This window comes from Falco peregrinus, chromosome 5, assembly GCF_023634155.1.
Source record: "Falco peregrinus isolate bFalPer1 chromosome 5, bFalPer1.pri, whole genome shotgun sequence".
Classification (NCBI taxonomy): Eukaryota; Metazoa; Chordata; class Aves; order Falconiformes; family Falconidae; genus Falco; species Falco peregrinus.
In genome coordinates, this window is record NC_073725.1 from 85,009,170 (window position 1) to 85,027,194 (window position 18,025).

The 18,025-nt window shown below is 44.4% G+C and overlaps 1 protein-coding gene across 3 annotated transcripts in view; it reads right to left on the reverse strand.

Annotated features, from left to right (window-relative positions):
* TTYH3 (tweety family member 3) overlaps positions 1-18,025 on the reverse strand; it is a 79,686-nt gene that overhangs the window by 19,364 nt on the left and 42,297 nt on the right. For all 3 annotated transcript variants that reach the window (XM_055804475.1, XM_055804473.1, XM_055804474.1), the window contains exons 3-7: positions 11,858-11,969; positions 11,010-11,230; positions 10,155-10,250; positions 7,556-7,628; positions 7,133-7,208 (exon numbers count right to left, since the gene is read on the reverse strand). In XM_055804475.1, coding sequence (XP_055660450.1) covers positions 7,133-7,208; positions 7,556-7,628; positions 10,155-10,250; positions 11,010-11,230; positions 11,858-11,969 — 578 coding nt within the window. The remainder of the gene's footprint in view (positions 1-7,132; positions 7,209-7,555; positions 7,629-10,154; positions 10,251-11,009; positions 11,231-11,857; positions 11,970-18,025) is intronic.

An 18,025-nucleotide genomic window follows, 5' to 3' on the forward strand; every position in this document is an offset into this window, starting at 1 on the left:
TCAGTTCACCAGCTAGGTCACTACACAGCCACAAAGTATTAGCACAGAAGAGTTAGCAGCAGTGTTATAAATACAGGCTGCTATCAAAAATAGCTGTGGAAGCATGCTGTTGGGCCAAAGGAGGTACATACACACATCCTTGTGCTACTACATGATGCTGAATATACTGCTTCCTAAATACACAAGTTCAAACATTGAAAATAAAAAGGGGAAGAAAAAAAGAAAAAAAAACCAAAACAAGACATCTTCACAACTGGAGATTCTTCTGTCATGTTCAAGGAAAGGCTGGGTTTAGGCAGTGTTCTGTAGAAGAATGTAAGTCAGTCCTAATTCAAGAAAATCATAACTTTCAGCAATATAATTTCCTAAAAATGGTACCACTTTGAAAACAAGTGAGGAAATGGATGGATGACAAGTTTTTGTCTTTCTGACATGTATTAGGGTTAAACAAGTAACTAGTAGCCTATTTTCTGATGGGTGTCACTTGCACACTATTCAACTTTGATGACAACTTTAATTAACTTTTCAACTTTAATTAACTAAAAGAGTGCCATTATTTGTTTCGCATCCTTTAAATTTAGACTTACACAAAAAAGGTATTTTTTGGTATTGAGTCAATACCATAGACTTGATCAGGCAAGAAAGCTCTTACCGTGTATTAGGATAAGAGCGACGCGTTATCTGTTCAAGGGACCTCGGATCATTGCTGGTAACATCCCAAAAGTTAGTCTTAATACTGAGTAGCTCTACCAGCTATCGCTGGTAGAGCAAAGACTTACTTGTAAACTTCCAGATAAGTCTGTGACATTGCTCTGCTAGCATCATCAGTTATTTTCAGCTTGAAAACAGTTTTATTCTTCCTCATTCAGATGTTTATGAAAACAGCCTGGTGCCCTCATGCATCTTCCATAACACCACACCAACTGCAGCACGCACGAATTACAAATACCAGGCTTTCCCCTGCCGTTCTCAATAATACTACTGAGGGAGGGAGCTCTAAAATACTTGATTATCCAAACACCTTTAGATTATTTCTCAAACATTTACAGTTCCTCTTCAGATGAAGAGGAGCGCGCCAGCTCAGCAAAATCAAGGGTGACATTGGCTCAGTAAAGACTACAAGAGCCCCCAAACACACATACTCTGCATTTCCCACCCCCACTAGCATCCTTTTCTCCATTCTTTTTGATCTTCTCTTTGTGACTTTCAGTGATGCATATTCCAGGCTGCAAAAGCTATTCTAATCAGTCCCAACTTGCAAATCAGTAAGAGGCACAACGACAAGTGAGCAGACCTGACTGTATCCTGACTCTGCCGTGCTTCCCATAAATATTGAACGCACCTTTCGGCAAGCCAACACACTGGAGACCAAGTGGTAAAACACAGACTCTCAGCTCCTGCACACTGGCAATGCAACCTGACAGCTGTTATTTATAATTCATTAGCCTACTTTGGGGCAGCTTCTGCCAGCTGCTCCATCTCTCTCCCACTGACTCTTTCTCCGGGATGACTTACATCTTCCCAGCCAAGGCTCTAAACAGCAATTAGCAAAGTCTGGGCAGACAGGAGGGCATCAAGAGCTGCTCTGTGCGTCTCACTTTGGGCAGACCACACAAATGACCATCCACAAGTACTGAGCCAAGGAAAGAACTGCTTCTCCCAGGCTCATACATCACACTCGATGGCTACAGAAATATGGATTAAAACGCACCTGCGCTGAGAGAACAACATAGTAACAGCAATCCACAGCATCACACAGGGTGACCTAAAGGAGCTGTGTGATCCTGTCACCTATTTATTTTAAACCCACAAGCCACTAAAGTTTCTCTTAGGCTCTCACAGCAGTATCAAGTTTACATCACCTTTATAAGTGCATTAAGTTGCATGACATACTGCTAATACGCAGCTCTAGAAATGTTTCTTGAGGGCCTTCAGGATCATCCCTGGTGGGCAGATTACAGATGAGAGTTCCCAATATCATCATAGTTGGCAGCTCGTAAGCCCAGGATAAAGATTGCTGGTTACAAGTGAAGCAAAAAGCAGTACAGCGAAATAAGTGCTTCCCTTGCTTCACCCTGGAAGGCAGGATCAACAAGGCTTCACTGTGGTAGCACTGGCTTTGCAGCTGACAAGTATGACAATCTGTACATAAAAAGTGCTTTCCAAAATGGCAAAGCCAGCAGGAGCAGCTTTCCCCTGCACTGAACCCAGCGTGCTAATAGCTGTGGTGCTTGAAAGCTAAACCTACAATAGGCAACAAAGCTGCCTTAAAGTGATCCTGTGCTGCAAAGCCTGGAAATTAAGAGGAGCATGACCCCTGCCTCCCTATCACCAGGCTGGGAAAAAGAGGAAGGAGCAGGAGGCACCTTCAGCAGTTTTAAACCTAGTGGAAGCTATCCTGTACAACACCAAACCTCCAAAAAATAGCTATGCAAACCCATCATTTGCACTCCACTAACAGCTCCAGGCAATTTCCTTCTATAATTATCTTACCAATGCTTTTTCCTCTCAAGGAAAATTCCTCAAGGCTGGATCTGGTTTTTGAAGCCAGCCTTTAGGCAGTCTAGTTTGCAGGAGAAGGGTTAGGCAGGGTCACATTTGCAGCTGCCTATGCCTGCTGTTGCTAGCAGCAATCCTCCTGACCCACTCTCTTGGTACACAAACAGTGTAGGAGCAGAAGGCAAGGAAGGGAACTACCCAAAATGCTCTATTTTCGCAAAATCTGTTTTCCTAGAAAGGAAAGTAGAACTGACTACCAAAGAGAGCTTCAGCTGCTAGAACTACTTACTGCTTCTGCAACCATGGAGACTTACTATTCATTTCAAAGCCCAGCCGAAATGCAAAAACGGCATTCTGCACCCTCCAAAAGGCGGTGAACAAGGTCTGTAAAGCGCCATCAGAAAAAAGATCCTACTTTTAAAAAAAAATTCCTCATACCTAGAACAGCTTTTCCCAGCCCTTCTTCATCTCTATTTGAGCATTCTCTAAGCAGCATGGATTTTACATATACAGCCAGATGAGACTGTCTCTGTGGGTCCAATCATCACAGAAAGTTGAAGTGTATCACCTGTGGTGTCAAAGGAAAATGAATCTTTTGGCTGGCTTTTCTTGCCCAGGTAAGATGTCCTCCCACCAGGAGCTTTGTTTCCCTAAGGCAACAGTCTGACAGCAAAGTGAGGTACCTGCAATAACATCTGTATTTCTCATATATGCTGCTCTTGTACTGGTGAAATCGGTCATTGTGAGCGTTCAGCAAAGAGCTTGTAGCCATCCCACATGCCCTTCATTCAAAGCTTTCGGGTAATCAGGAGCCCAACAAAACCACACAGGAAAACACAGCTTCTCAACACCAACCTCAGCAGGATTCTCGAGCGTGCTTCTCTGAGCAAACTCTTCTGCAGCACCTGATGAGCTCAAGTAATAACTGTGCAACCACCACATGTGGTTTTGTCCTGACCTTACTTCTAGAAAGGAAAGGGAGGTGGTGGCAGTGTCAGTTCTCCAGTTCATTCAGCTCTGGGCTTCCGAGATGAGAAGGAATCAGCGAGAGGCCAATTAGGAGGCTGGGGGCGACAAGAACACTTGCTGCCTGTATCTGAGTTAAGTCTCAGCACCCAACCTGATCACCTTGGCTGGACCCAAAGTAAAAGGCTCCATTATCCATCCCCTGAGGTTTGCAGTTCCTTCAGATGAAGCGAGTGGCTGGTCACCACGCAGATTTCTAGTAAGAGAATCTGGAGAGAGCTCTTCCTGTTGTTTAGACAGATTGTGCCTTTTTATTTAATTTTATGCAGTAAGTCATCTGATAATAACATAATATCAATGAAAATGAATGAGACTAGAAGACAGCCTCCTGCTTGGAAAATAAACATCTTGGCTGCACCAAGTCTTTTTACTAGCAGCAGGAGACGATTATACAGCCACTGTTCAACTCTGTTGGCTTTATCTCAATTAATGAATACCGGGTGAGTTAGGCACATGCATCAGCCTCTTCTACAAAATGATTTAAGTCTCTCTTCCTCCATGAAACCTGCATTAAGGCTCTTTGCCCTGCCTTCTCCCCCCTGCCCTTTTTATAATGCAGCACAATATCTACAAAACAAGGACATCTCTCCAGCTAAAAACCTGACAACAATAATGCACTTAATCAGATTATTCTCAGCTCCATTAATTCTATTTAAATTTGCAAACAAATTAATACACAAACAGGAATATTAACATACTAGTTGCCCAGTATCCAACACAGCTATTTTTCTGCGAAAACTACTATAACCACCAAGAACAAAAAAGCATTGCAAATATGCAAATCCAGATGACTCAGTCCTAGTTTGAATGCCAGAGCACAGGGCTGGGAATACTACATCACATTGCATTTAAAAACAACAACTAAAAATAGTGATTAAAGCGGAAAATTGACCCAGCACTACAAAGCTTCTTGAGATTACTCATTGGCTCTTATTTCCTTAAAAAAAAGATGGCAGCACCCAGCCCGGTATGCCATACCCCAGCACTGGCCAAAAGCAGATACCTAAGCAAGACTGAAACCACGAGTGCCCTCTCAGCTCAACTTCAGCTGATTTCCCAAAGAAGTGAGATTCCTACATATAGGGTAACTCCCAATGGATTCTTCTTCCATGGACTAGCTGAGCCCCTCCATCCACTGACACTTGCTCTTAGTTACCTCTTTTCTGAGCCGAAAAAATGCATAGTTGGGTACACTGTGGTGAAACCAGCTGGAGCAATCTTAAAGTAGCAAATCAGAGAACATGAAGAGTCTATGCACCAGAACCAGAAGCCTCCAAACAGGGCATCTTCCTCCAAGACGACTGCATCAATGTTGGCTCCCAGCTGCCTGCCTTGTCTCCGTGAGCTCATTACTCTTGTTGTATATATGGCTCAATGGATCACAAAGCAGCTGCTACAATTTACAGCCAAGCATATTAAGGGATACCAACACTTATTTCAGACTTTTAAAGATGTTGCCGAGGAGCCATTATTGGGATTAAAGAGTCATTGAGCAATCCTCATTTTATAATTTTCCTCCCTGCTCAGGTGCACAGAAGGGTCCCAACATCAGGGACCAAGAGCTATTTCCGTAGTTTCCTGATCATAAACTATGACACAGCAGTGAAAATCCACATGGGAAGGCAGAACATTCCATCATCTCCCAACCAGCTGCCTAGTACTATGGCAGACTCAGAAGTGAAGACTGATTTCCTTCCGAAAAAAAAGAAAAGATGCTCAGGAACACTCAACGGCTGGGAGCTGACACACCAGCAACCCACGGAAGGGGCCACCCTTCCAACTCGAGCCTGTGACAACACCTGCTCTTCCTCCTCTTCAGCATTTCGCTTAGACCCATTCACTGTTATTTATGGAGCCGTAACAACTGTTATAGCTGGCGGTGCTGCCAGAACAGAGCCCGATTTCACTTGGGGGAGCTGACTGTCCCTGCTGGGGGAAGCAGGAGGAGGGACAGAATGTCAGTCCCACACTCCCTGTTAGCCTCTAAACGAACGATACTGATTAACGAAGAACTGCAGGAGCCAAGCAGACAAGGACAACTGGAACAGAAAAGCAGCACAAAGGGGCCTTCCTTCAGTTTCCCAGGGTCAATCTAATTGTTACCAAGCATGCTCCAGAGCTGATTTGGGTTACCAAATTATTACAGCACGCAGCTGGCATTAGCATCAGATATTTCCCCTTGGCCTCACTGACCCATTTGCTGCCTTGAACAACTAGGAGGCTAGCTTGGTACTTGAAGCTACATCTTTGTCACTTTCACAGCCAAGCGAGGATTTATCTCGTGAGACACTAAGCACTCATTCTCTTCCCTTATTGCATTTCTTTGTTACAAAGATAGCTGCCTGGCTCTACCCTCTCCTTCCTAGGAAATCAATAAATAAGGCATTCCAAAAATAAGCTGTAGAGTGGTAATATCAACCTGTACATACTCTTTTATACTACATGCTGCCTCCAGACATAAACAATTCTCATTGCTTCCAAACCTTGCATCCTCAGCCATAGTTACACACCCGACTTCCTATCAGTTGCACAGTAAGAGGCAGCATTTGGCTAAGCACACAGCCATACACTAGACCTGTACACAACGCAAAGATTCTCTGATTCCACTAAGTAAGAACCAGGAAAAACACAAGAGGCTCCTTTTGCAAATCAGTGTAATTGCTTATTTGCGTTTTATCACACACAGAAATATAGAGAGGAAGTACCAGCAGGAGGGGAGGTAGGAGAAAAGAAAAGTTAATTTTGTTATCTAAGCAGCCAACTCAGTCCTGAAAAATCCTTTTCCTTTTTAGCACTTGTGTTACCTCTGCTGGCAGGCACCCAACCACTTTGTTAACCCACAGTTCTGAATGCCACTTTTGCCCCCCTGAGGTCCAAATCGGAGGCTCCCCTCATCTCACTAACCACTTCAGTCTAAATTAGGAGCAACAAACCCAAAAATCCATCAGTGCTTCAGCTGGATGCCACTGTGATGCAAGCATATTGCTTTAAATGGAACAGGATAAACAAAGCAGTCAAAATCCTGCATTTATGATGGAAAGGGAAATTTATACTTCTTTTCGGCAGCTTCCATGTATTTAGCCTCTAAATGAGCTTTAAAGAGACTACTACTTATAGCCACCATTAAGAGAAAAAGTTAAATATATTTGTTGTTAACAGATATACAAATAAGTATTCCAGATTCAGGAATACAGACCCAAGAGCGAGTTTTAAAAGTGACAACCAACTACACGCTGCTGTTGCCACATTTCTGTTGCTTAGAGAGGACAACAAGATTCAAGAGTGCATCATTTAAAGCAAAATAATCCAGGAACTTCTGTTGTTCCATCTTATCAGTTATTTCCACCTAAGGACCAAGAGAGAAGAAAGGTTCTAAAGGTTCTTCTGACAAAAAAACCAAACAAGTGTACATGTACACTTCTGACCAAGGTATAAATACTGCTTAGGGAAAAACATCGGGTTTCCAGAGCTCCACACACATATGCTTTTCCCACTGTATGCAAGCTCATCTGTTTCAAACGCAGCCTTAAATTCTCAGCCACTGCCATGCTCCTGTATGACAGCTGGAGCCACAGTACCGCATGCCAAAGCCAGTCCCGGCACTTACCAGCACCAAGCACTGCATTCTCTTCTACCACTTTGGAGACATAAGCATCTGGGTTAATACAGAAGTCACTGGAGCCCTAGACAGATGCAAGACAAAAAGGGAAAGGAGTATCAAAGAACACCGGTATTAAAGAGCAGTTGAGCCAGGCTAACATCAGGGAACCCTTTACTGTAGGGGCGTTTCAGATGCTGAAGTGTCTCATTGTCACCCCCACTAGCACTGCTTTACACAACCGCAGCAGTGCTGGAGTGCCAGCTAACACACCACAGAGGAAGGAGGAGCTCTGTACTTTTCATAGACGGAAATTGCTGGGACAGCTACTTAGAACAAGATGTGCTATCAAAACAGGCACAGTGTAACACTAATTTCATGTCTGACAAACCTGCAGCAAGGGGCACTGGGACTTGGATTAGAGCCACTTACCACAGCAACAGCCAACTCCAGACCCAGGGATCCCCAGCTGACAATGAGGGCAAACACCCCAAGTAAGCACACCCTGTGGGAGACAGACAGATGGCAGACGTAAAAGCTCTGATTTCAAGCAGATCCTTTCACAAGTTGTATTATTTGGAGTCCAAAGCAATTACCAATCTCAAGAAATTATCAACCACTGTTTCTTCAGATAAACCATCTCATTTTATGTGTCCTGGACTGCAGCAACAGAAGTTTATGTCCAGCTGTTAGTTTCCACAGTACCTGGCGTGGGGTTGCAGGGGAAGGAAAAAGTTGAAGCAAAGTCTTACCCTGATTCAAGCAGGAGATCCAAAGGCACAAAGACACAGGGGGGCGATAGGGAAGGCAGATGGATGACTACAGTCCCCTCACTTTCCCTATTCCCATTCTGAACTTCACTTTCTGTGTCCAAAGATACCCAAGAAAAACATGCCGTATCAAAAACGCCTACAAAAACATACTGATCCAAAATTGGACAAATCCCTCCTGTTCCTAGCTTAAGTGAGGGCGTCAGGTGTAAGCACTGCACAGCTACAGACAGTGGGAGGGAACACTCAGCCCCTGTCAGGACACCTGACTGGTTCCAAGCTGTGTGCATCTATCTGAACAGCATCTAAGCATCCCACACAGCCCAGGAGAGAGACAGTCACCTGCAGGCAAACAGTTCAGAGCAACACTTTAGGTGCCCACCACTACCACGCAAGTCCATCTCTGCACAGATTTTAATGTTTTGTTCTGACGACTGGACCTCATTACCAGTAGAAATAGGGGGAAGTGTCTGCTATCAAGCAGCTACAAGGCAGATGGATGACAGAACAGTGGTCTCAGTGACGTTCAGCTAGCACACACGAGTGGGAAAGGCTTTTGCACTTCTCCAACCAGCACATTAGCTATTCACCTCTGCTGTCAGTATAAATGCTAGAGATATTTAGGCAAAAGTGCTCCCCAACTCCCTCAGGTACGGGGATGCAGACTAATAGGCATTTTCGTTTTATGTATCCTTATCTTCAAAGTAAAGGAACCTGGGCTTGCTCTCTCAGGGATGCTTTTTCCTTCAGGCTTTGAAACACAAGTAGGTTCCCTCCACCCACACCCTGAACAAAAAAAACACCTGCTTATAACAAAGATATTCTTTATTCAAACATAGTGCAAGCATCTCTGTAAGAAAGGGACATACCTCTTCTGCCACATTTGTCTCATTGAGGACTAGAGCTTTAAAGAAATTGAATCTATGCGTCTCCATTTAAAAAAAAGTATCTATCCCTCGGTTTACCAACTTTAATTCTGAGTAATCCCTATTCTATGAATGGATCTATGGCTCACCTTGCAGAAGTAATGGAGCTTCACAAGACTGACCTCTGTGCAACACTTGAGTAAGACACTAAAGACTTCACTATGCTTTTTCCAAATGGACATAAAAATTATCAGCCATAGATCAGCAAGGTTCTGTGGTTGTGACATAAGGATAACATGGCTTGGTGCCTCCAGCTGAGCACGGTAATCAATAAGACACATTTGCTGTTCTACTTTAAATAGAGATGACTGGGTCAGTAACTGACTGTTTGGCTAGAAGATCTAAAATTGGCATTTCACCATCTTGCTTGGCTGTGATACACTTGCTTCTTTATGCCACGTGCTCCCTTTGGGGAATGCCTTAATATGAACTTCTGGCTAACAGGGAATGAAATTCTAATTTAAACCCTGGGTTTACCATCTGTGCACACACTTGGACTTTTGTCTCTATAACCTGCCAGGTATGAAGTCATCTGGCAAATAATAAATCTGAATATGCATTCCAATTATTAATGGCATCACCATGTACCAGGATAAACTCTTGGCCATGTCAGTTGTCAAACTGTCACTATGTTTATGATACCAGTATCTTTGCCAAATATGCCAAGCTACACCAAACTACAGGACAGGGAGAGCAGTATTTTTTTTCTTGTAATGAGGCCCAAGCATGGTAGCATCTGTAGTGCTTTTTCAAAATAGACATATGTTAGTATTGCAGTACCATGGCAACGAGAATCCTCCTCATAACTGTACAAACTATTGCCTGTTCTGTTTAACATTTCTTCAGGTGTGCCAGCCAAAGGTAAACAAGAGCAGATCGTGACACAAAAGGCAAAAAGGCATGCTACCAGGTTGTGCAGACACATGCAACGCTTATCGTCAACCAACAAATGCCTTCACAGCTGTAGAGAACTAAAGCAAGATTTTTAAACCCTGTAAATTTAAGGGTGGATGTTCACATTTGGAGGCTACCGACGCTAACCTAGTGGAAAGCAAACTACCGACATGAGTTCTTCACCTTTGGAGAGAAAGCAATGGACACCAGTACCATTGCATTTTATAGCCCAAGAACCTTCCTGTGAACATCTCTCATACATAGCCCTAATCCTACCCACAGAGCTACACTCTACAAAGTCTTTCTACATGGAGAGGCAAATTTAATATGTTCAGTTCTGTAAGTCCTTGATATCAACTGACAACAGTCCAGAGGTTTAAACTAGCAGGGACCTGCATTCAGTTGGCCGCCTTTAGGCACTGTGCCTGGGTCAGGACTTACCCCATAAGAATGGCCCTGGAGTTTCTAATGAGCCCAAAGAGCACCAGCAAACATATCAGGACATGGAACAGGAGCAGGCCCAAGTACCCCAGCCACCTGCAGCAAACAAAAACATAGTCTGCAAAGGAAAACTGGTGTATAAATGGTGCAGGTCAAGAAGCTAGTGGGACTCATGGGAAAAATATAGCCATATTCTCCAAGTAAAAGGCACCAGTAGCAACTCATCTTCAGAGAACCCTGGATATTTGCTGGCTCTGGAGTCAAGGCAGGTAAAATCATTTACACAGTGCACCCAGCATACACAGTTGTTGATAAATGAGACTACTAGTATTGTTCTAGTGTAAAGTTACATGCAACTGGACACCATCAGGTGGAGAAGAGGCATTGCAGCTTCTTGAACTTCCTAGACATTTATTAGAAAATGCTTCAGTTATTTATTCCACATGTATGAATAAAGGTTTTCTTTTGTGGAGTACAGCTGATGCAAACTTTTATTATATATGTTTAACAAAAATAATGTGTCATGCAACTACAACACACTTACTAGGACCCAACAGTACCTATCTTTGTGGCTAGTTTTTCCCCCCTTAGTGTTAGAACACAAGCCACAGATTTTGTACATTAAGAATAAGTTTCCCTTCAGCCGGTAATAAACACAGTTAAGAAAATAGTTGTTATGCAATTGGATTTAAACCAAATGCAGTTTTGTTGTAACAAACAAATCAGCTGGGTGGGCCAAGAGCACCTGCAGTAATATAGAGAGCCTTTGGCTCAGCCACTCAGAACACACACATAATTGTTGCAAAACAGGCAAGAACAGATGCTACAACCACTACACTACAGCATGCTACACACCTGTACCAGTCATAGAGGTCAATCTGAATTGCGAGCTCCTCCAGAGACAGCTCTTCATTCTTCCAGAAGGGGATCTCAGTTGTTTGCCTGACTAGATCATCCAAGAGACCCTGCAGTTTCTGGATAACATGCAGGTAGTCTGTCTGCTTCGTGAACATCTCCTCCAGGACAAGCAAGTTTGGTTCCACTGTTTGGTTCAGAGCCACTGCAGTATCTAGTACCTATGGTATGGGAAAGAACAAAGAAAAAAGAGAAAAATAATTGAAGGACAAGGAAGTGAAGATAGTAGAAGAGGATTCACTCTTACTAGCGAGTCATGGACAGCTTCCAGATTACCAGTCCTCTGTCTTAAGAGGCTCAGACTACTTACCTTTCAAAAGCAACTTATAAGCATCTATAACAGATTGTTTGCAAGTAGTCCAATGATGGCACCTCAGCTGAGCCCTTAACACATGTACACATTTTGCAGCCATCAGGGTTGCAGTATGATACCACGAAATGAGAGGTAGCACACGAACAACTGATTGTACTAAAATGATACAATTTACTAAGATTTGTCTGCTTTGGCCTGCCTCTTCTTCTGGGTGTGGAAAAGAGATGATCGGAAGCTGTTTTTAAACCTAGCAAAGAGAAGACTTCATTTAACAAGCTGTGTTTGCTTCAATATTTTTAGAAGAGTTGAAGAAATCACCATTCTGTTAGCGGAAATTTTAGCACATCTTTAAGCCCAGAGACTAACAAAAAATAGGAAGAGATACCAGCACAGCCAGATCCAAGAGAAAAGGTGCTGAGCAAGTCTGCTTATTCCCACACTTCCTATTTTCTAGCGTGCCTCTACTAGTGCTTACCCGGTCTTGGACACCTGCCACAGTGCGGTTTGCATGGCGTAGCGAGTACGTCAGCCGGTGAATGCCGTCACTGGTCTCTCCATTGCCATAGAAGCCAACAGCAATTCCAGCACTGCAGGGAAAGAAAGCAAGAAAGGGTAGAGTTAAAGCTAAAAGGCAAGCTATTTAATGCATGGTTTACCACTGCAGCACCCTTGGTAGTCACACCAGCACTTTCCACAGAAAGGGAAGCCACATGCCTCCCAAAGGGTAGCTGGGGTAGTTGTGCTCCTCAGCAACCACTAAAAAAATTCACCTGTAAGTGTACACCTGTGTTCTCCACACAGCCACCGATTCTCTGTATAGCATCCATAAAATGAACAGCAAAATACCACCCCTCCTCAACACGTATGTTTCATTTATGGTACAATAACGAAAATGTGTTAAGAGAACTGTTAAGAGTTCAGATCTAGCCATGGGTACCAGAAATCCAGCCAGCCAAGCCACTCTCCAGTGGCTCCTGCAAGAGGCTCCTCATTGCTGTGTCAGGAGACACATGCCTTCTCCAGACATGAAATACAGATTGTTTCCTTACATTTTTTAAAAGCAGGACACAAAGAGTGCACTGACTACTTGCCCACGGTGGTGGTTCCTCTAGATAGATATTTCACAGTGTAGAGGAGACGGCATGGAAAATGTATGAACATCATCTACACACCAATTAGAGTACTGAGAAAGAAGGCTTAATAACTTACTGGGACAAAAAGCTTACTTATTTTTAAAGCAAGTAAATTTCAGGCTTATAGACACAATTCAACTCCAGCTGCTTAGCAAATTACCACCTATCAGCTGATTTGCCCTAACTGTCCACACATATCAGCCTGCCCCAATTATGAAGTAAACCATATTAGCTTAAACCTCACTTAAAGGAGGAAGATCCTGTAAATGAGTTGTAACTAGGAGGTTCTCATGCACATCAGTGATACCTCTTCTACTAACACATCACCGCAGAACTCACAGTTCTTCTTCCCAAGTCCATTTTCCCTAATAATAGAAGGGAAAGAACTTGTGAAGGGGTCACACAACTAAACTCAGGGCAAACAAACATCACCAAGGTACAAATTCCCTATTCTCATGTCATATTTATTAGCTTCAGAGCACCCAGGATCTTTTCCAGGAGGATTCTCAAGACACCAAGGTTGTGTTTGTGGTAGTGGAAAGTGGTGGTGGTTTTGGTGTAAATCTAGAGTTATTCTGGATAAAACATTTAATTTCTTCCCAACAACTTCGTGCTTGGGTTATAGCACTGCCCTCACAGAGTCGGTTTGAAGGAAGAGAGGAAGGAAACAAGCCAAACAGCTTTCAGAACAAGTAAGCATAGTGCCTTTGTTTAACAGGAAGGGTCACTAAAGGACATGAGGCATTCTTCATCACCATCACCACCCGGCTGGGAAATCAACCCAAGCAGACAGGCCAGAGCAGGCTTTGTCTAGATAACAGACCCTTGCACAGATTTGCCCTGGCATATATATCAACCTGCAGTCCGAAGGACTGTTTCGGCTCTCACTTCCCTCCTGCAGGAAGACACCAGTCGTCCTTTCCCCCTTTCCTGGGCTCATCTACTTCAGGAAGAATAAGCACAACAGGATAGTTCACCTGGTTGCATTTCTACTTTCTCCTCATGCATACAAGAAGCAGAGACCATGCACTGGAAATGAATCCATTATGAAAATCTGTGTCAGATTTTTCCAACAACTGAATCCCCATAAATTATAGACAGCTTGGCCCATAAAAGCTTCAGCTGAAGAGTTTCTTCCAGAGACAGTAAGCAGCCTACATCATTAACAGGAAGAGAGGCAGCAGATATGTAACTCTTAATATTTAGTGTTAATACTAAATCAGCCGCTTTCTTCATGAACGCCATTTCTCAAACATTTTCCTAATGCAAATGATACTGATAATTAAAAGGAGAAAAGCCCTCTGCATTCTTCCCTGGTTGCAGCTATTACCAGAGCCTGGTAACGCATGCCTAGGATGCACAGGGGTGGAGGAGATTAAAAAAAAAGCCACACATATACATATACACACACACCCCCCAAACTAGAGAGATTACAGATCCAGAGCTATGCCCAGCATAAAGCAACTCAGCCTCCCATGGTGGCAACTACAAACCTGTGGCTTGAATCTCCCCTTGGCTTAGAGCAAACAAATTCAGAGACCCTTTCACTCTCCTGAGCAACAGAACACTAGCAGTTGTTTCTACTATAGACACCAAATAAATTCCAGAACATTCCTGACATTGAATAGCGAGCAATTTTTATTCAGCCTGTTACAGCTACTAGAAGCCCATTCTTTCAGCAAAGACTTGGTTAGCGCCCAAAACCTGCTGCCCGGCTCTCAGTATTCCAAGCACAGCAGCACTGTTTTGGTGGAAAAGTCTCAGAAACTGCACTCTGAAGCAGCAGCAGTCATCTTGTCCTTAAAGCTGCAGCACAGCTAGGCAAATTAGCCAGTTTACTCAAAGGTAGGGTTTATGAAGTAGTAGCAATGACAGAAAAGTGACTTGAAACTCGTTACCCTATTCAAGGCAGAACTACTCCAGTAGGCTTCCTATCCAGCCCCAGAGGAACCACAGCTTCGACTGCCCTTAAGCCTCCAGGCATAGTCCCTACTCCAGAAAGAAAACACTAGAGCAACAAGAATTGAGATAAAAGCCATTTAATTCAAGTCATAAATTCCTCTAGACACGGGTATCACACATTCGCTGGAAACTACGCATAAAGCATTAATTATTCCATTACTGCCCAGCAAAAGCCAGCTCTGCTTGCCCTGTGCTAGCAAGGGCCACTTGCACAGCCATTCCTGCTCCTAGGAGCAAGCTGTACATTTGTGTGGCAGTCCCCCCCCTTTCTATCACACTAGAGGGGGAAGGAAACCATCCCTGAAGCCCAGGCTGGGGGCAGCTGCCCAGACCCACAGTGTGACTTGGGGGGACAGAGCTGAAGGGCAGGCAGCAGGGGAACTGCGGCTGGGGGAAGAGAACTGTTGCTGTTCAGTTGTCTGCTTGCATTTGGCTTCACCTAAAACCAACAGTTGTTTCAAATCCCTGCCTACACACACCGGTGTAAGTCGCTATTGTTTAAAGCAGATTTAAGGATTTACACTGGTTTTCAGCCACCTTTTATTTGATTAAAGGGAAACAGAGGGGCTCCTCCTACTTAAGCACGTTCTTTTAAAGTAAAAATAGATCAACTCATCTTAACCCAACAGTGTAAGTCCTTGAGGTCAGGACAAATCACGTGGCTTCTTGCACAAACCACGGGAGTCTCAGCAGCCCAAGATACAAGAGATCCATCTCCCAGTATGGGATAACAAAATCACCACCCAATGGGGAAGGCTGCATTTCTGTCCTGCAGCATGGATACAAGAACAGCAATCCTGAATGACACAGCTTTTTTTCCACCCTAGCACCCTCTGGAAGATACTCCAATGCATTCTCAATGTTTCTATAGGAAAGTCATCTCCACTTCTGCTATTCTTGCTTCTGTCACACTCCCCTCCCTAGCACTCACACACGCCTCTCCTGAATCCACAGCATCCCATCCTCAATTACTCCTCCAAAATCGACCTTTGTCAGCCTCCTGTTGCTTCCACTACCCCCGCCTCTCCCCTGTCTTCCTTCTCACTCACGTTTTTGAATAAGAATATTTTAAAAAAAATTTAAATCATCCATCAAGGTAATTTAAAAAGTTGCCCCTGCTGTTCAACACTGCATTTCAAAAGTCACTTGGCTACCCAGTCATTTCGATAAGTTTTAGAAAACCCACTTCTGTTAAGTCAAGAAAACACTGCACACCTGAACTTAACACTATCACCACCAGTGTACACCCACAGAAACACCCTAGAAAGAGACAGTGTGCTATACCAGCTCTTCAAAAAGTTGCATGATGCAAGACGGAGGAGCAGCATGCTATGATTTCTGTGTACTCCTACAGGTACAACAGTAGGATTTAAAGTACTGCAGGCTCCAGGAATTCAAGTCTGGAGAACAGCTTCCCTGCTGTTTGCATGCAAGAGTCACATGGGCTTAAGACGTCCCTTGATAAGGAACCAGAAAAAAAAAAATAAAAGTGTAATTCCAAATTAGCTTGCAACATGACCTACAAAAAAAAGTTTTCTGGGTGACAAGGTATACATGAACAGCAGAGCATTCATCTGATACAGAGAGCATATACATCCCCTCTGGTGGCAAGATGCTCCCATTGTAATACACATGCACACAGTAAAAACCCCTCTGGGTACCCAGTCACCAGTCTGAAAAGGTGAACACTAGCCATTCACATCACATCCTTAGAAATGAGTAATCTAACTACACCAAGTCATCTTTAATTACAGGAACTTCATAAGGAGAGCCCTTTTTAGACTTCATGCTCTCCGGAGGAATGTTAATTTGTCTGACTAATTACTACCTTGCACTTTCGCACGAGGGAAAGCGCTATTACTGGCACTTGAGAAAGCAAGTTCTCACCATCTATTTGTACCCATTTCTTTTAGCTATCCTCTACCATAAAGCTTCCTACCCACCTCCAGAGCTGAGCTCCATCCTGAGAGAGTTAGGGACATCTAGTTGCTGGATAAGATGATTTATAAGACAAGTCCCCACACAGAAACCTATCAAAATTGGACTAGAAATTAAATGAACTAAGTATTGAAGGAATAATCTGGGCAAGTAATTCCTGAAGCTTTGTGGCTAGAGAAACCGGGAAGACCCATTGGAGAAATATTTTGTTGGAGAGCTCCTGATAACCAGTTTTGTCTTCCTGCTGAGCCAGCAGGAAACATCAAGTCATTAGGAAGCAGTGATCCACAGTACAAACAGCCCTCTGGGATTAAGTACTACCTAGTTAAGCATGTACAAGGCACAGCTGGACTTAACCAGAGTTAACTAGTTCTCAGCTACGAAGACACCAGTCCAAGCTGTGTGGTGCGGTCAATACGCTGGACGGAAGCGAGGCCATCAAGAGGGACCCTGACAGGCTTGGGAGGTGGGCCCATGTGAACCTCATGAAGTTCAACAAGTGCAAGGTCCTGCACCTGGGTCAGGGCAACCCCCAACATCAGTACAGGCTGGGCAGGGAATGGATGGAGCGCAGCCCTGAGGAGAAGGACTTGGGGGTGTTGGTTGATGAGAAGCTCAACATGACCTGGCAATGTGCGCTTGCATCCCAGCAAGCCATCCGCATCCTGGGCTGTATCAAAAGCAGCGTGGCCAGCAGGTCGCGGGAGATGATTCTGCCCCTCTGCTCTGCTCTGGTGAGACCCCCCCCCTGCAGTGCTGCATCCAGCTGTGGGGCCACCAGCACAGGAAGGACACGGACCTGCTGGAGCGAGCCCAGAGGAGGCCACGGAGATGCTCAGAGGGCTGGGGCACCTCTCCTATGGACACAGGCTGACAGAGTCGGGGCTGTTCAGCCTGGAGAAGAGCAGGCTCCGGAGAGACCTCACAGCAGCTTCCAGGGCCTGAAGGGGCCCACAGGAAAGCTGGGGAGGGGCTTTGGACAGGGGCATTTACTGCTAGGACAAGGGGTGACGGCTTTAAGCTGAGAGAGGGCAGATTTAGATGAGGTATCAGGAAGAAATTCTTTACCGTGAGGGTGGTGAGGCACTGGCCCAGGCTGCCCAGAGCGGCTGTGGGTGCCCCATCCCTGGCAGGGCTCAAGGCCAGGCTGGATGGGGCTGGGGGCAACCTGGGCTGGTGGGAGGTGTCCCTGCCCACGGCAGGGAGTTGGAACTCGATGGTCTTTAAGGTCTCTTCCAACCCAAATCATTTTGTGATTCTATGATTCACAGTACTCTTGACAGATAGGACCAGCTGCTGTTTGGAAACTCTTGCTGCTTCAGCATCCAAGCTACCTCTCTCCTCCTGCATATGATGCTACAAACTGCTTCCCAGGTCATCCTGCTGTCAGGCAGACATTCAGAACAGCCTTATGCCCCATCACTCTGAAACATAACAGCATCTACTGGTCTGGCACTTCTGTTATATGTAGTGCACAGCTAGGATAGTATATATACTGTGGACTAATCTTTACCTGTTGGCATCTAACTGGGACTTCCTGCTAGCACAGATTACATTCTTACTTGTCAGAAGCCTTATCTGCATTCCCAGCCAGATGCTGAGCACAGAAC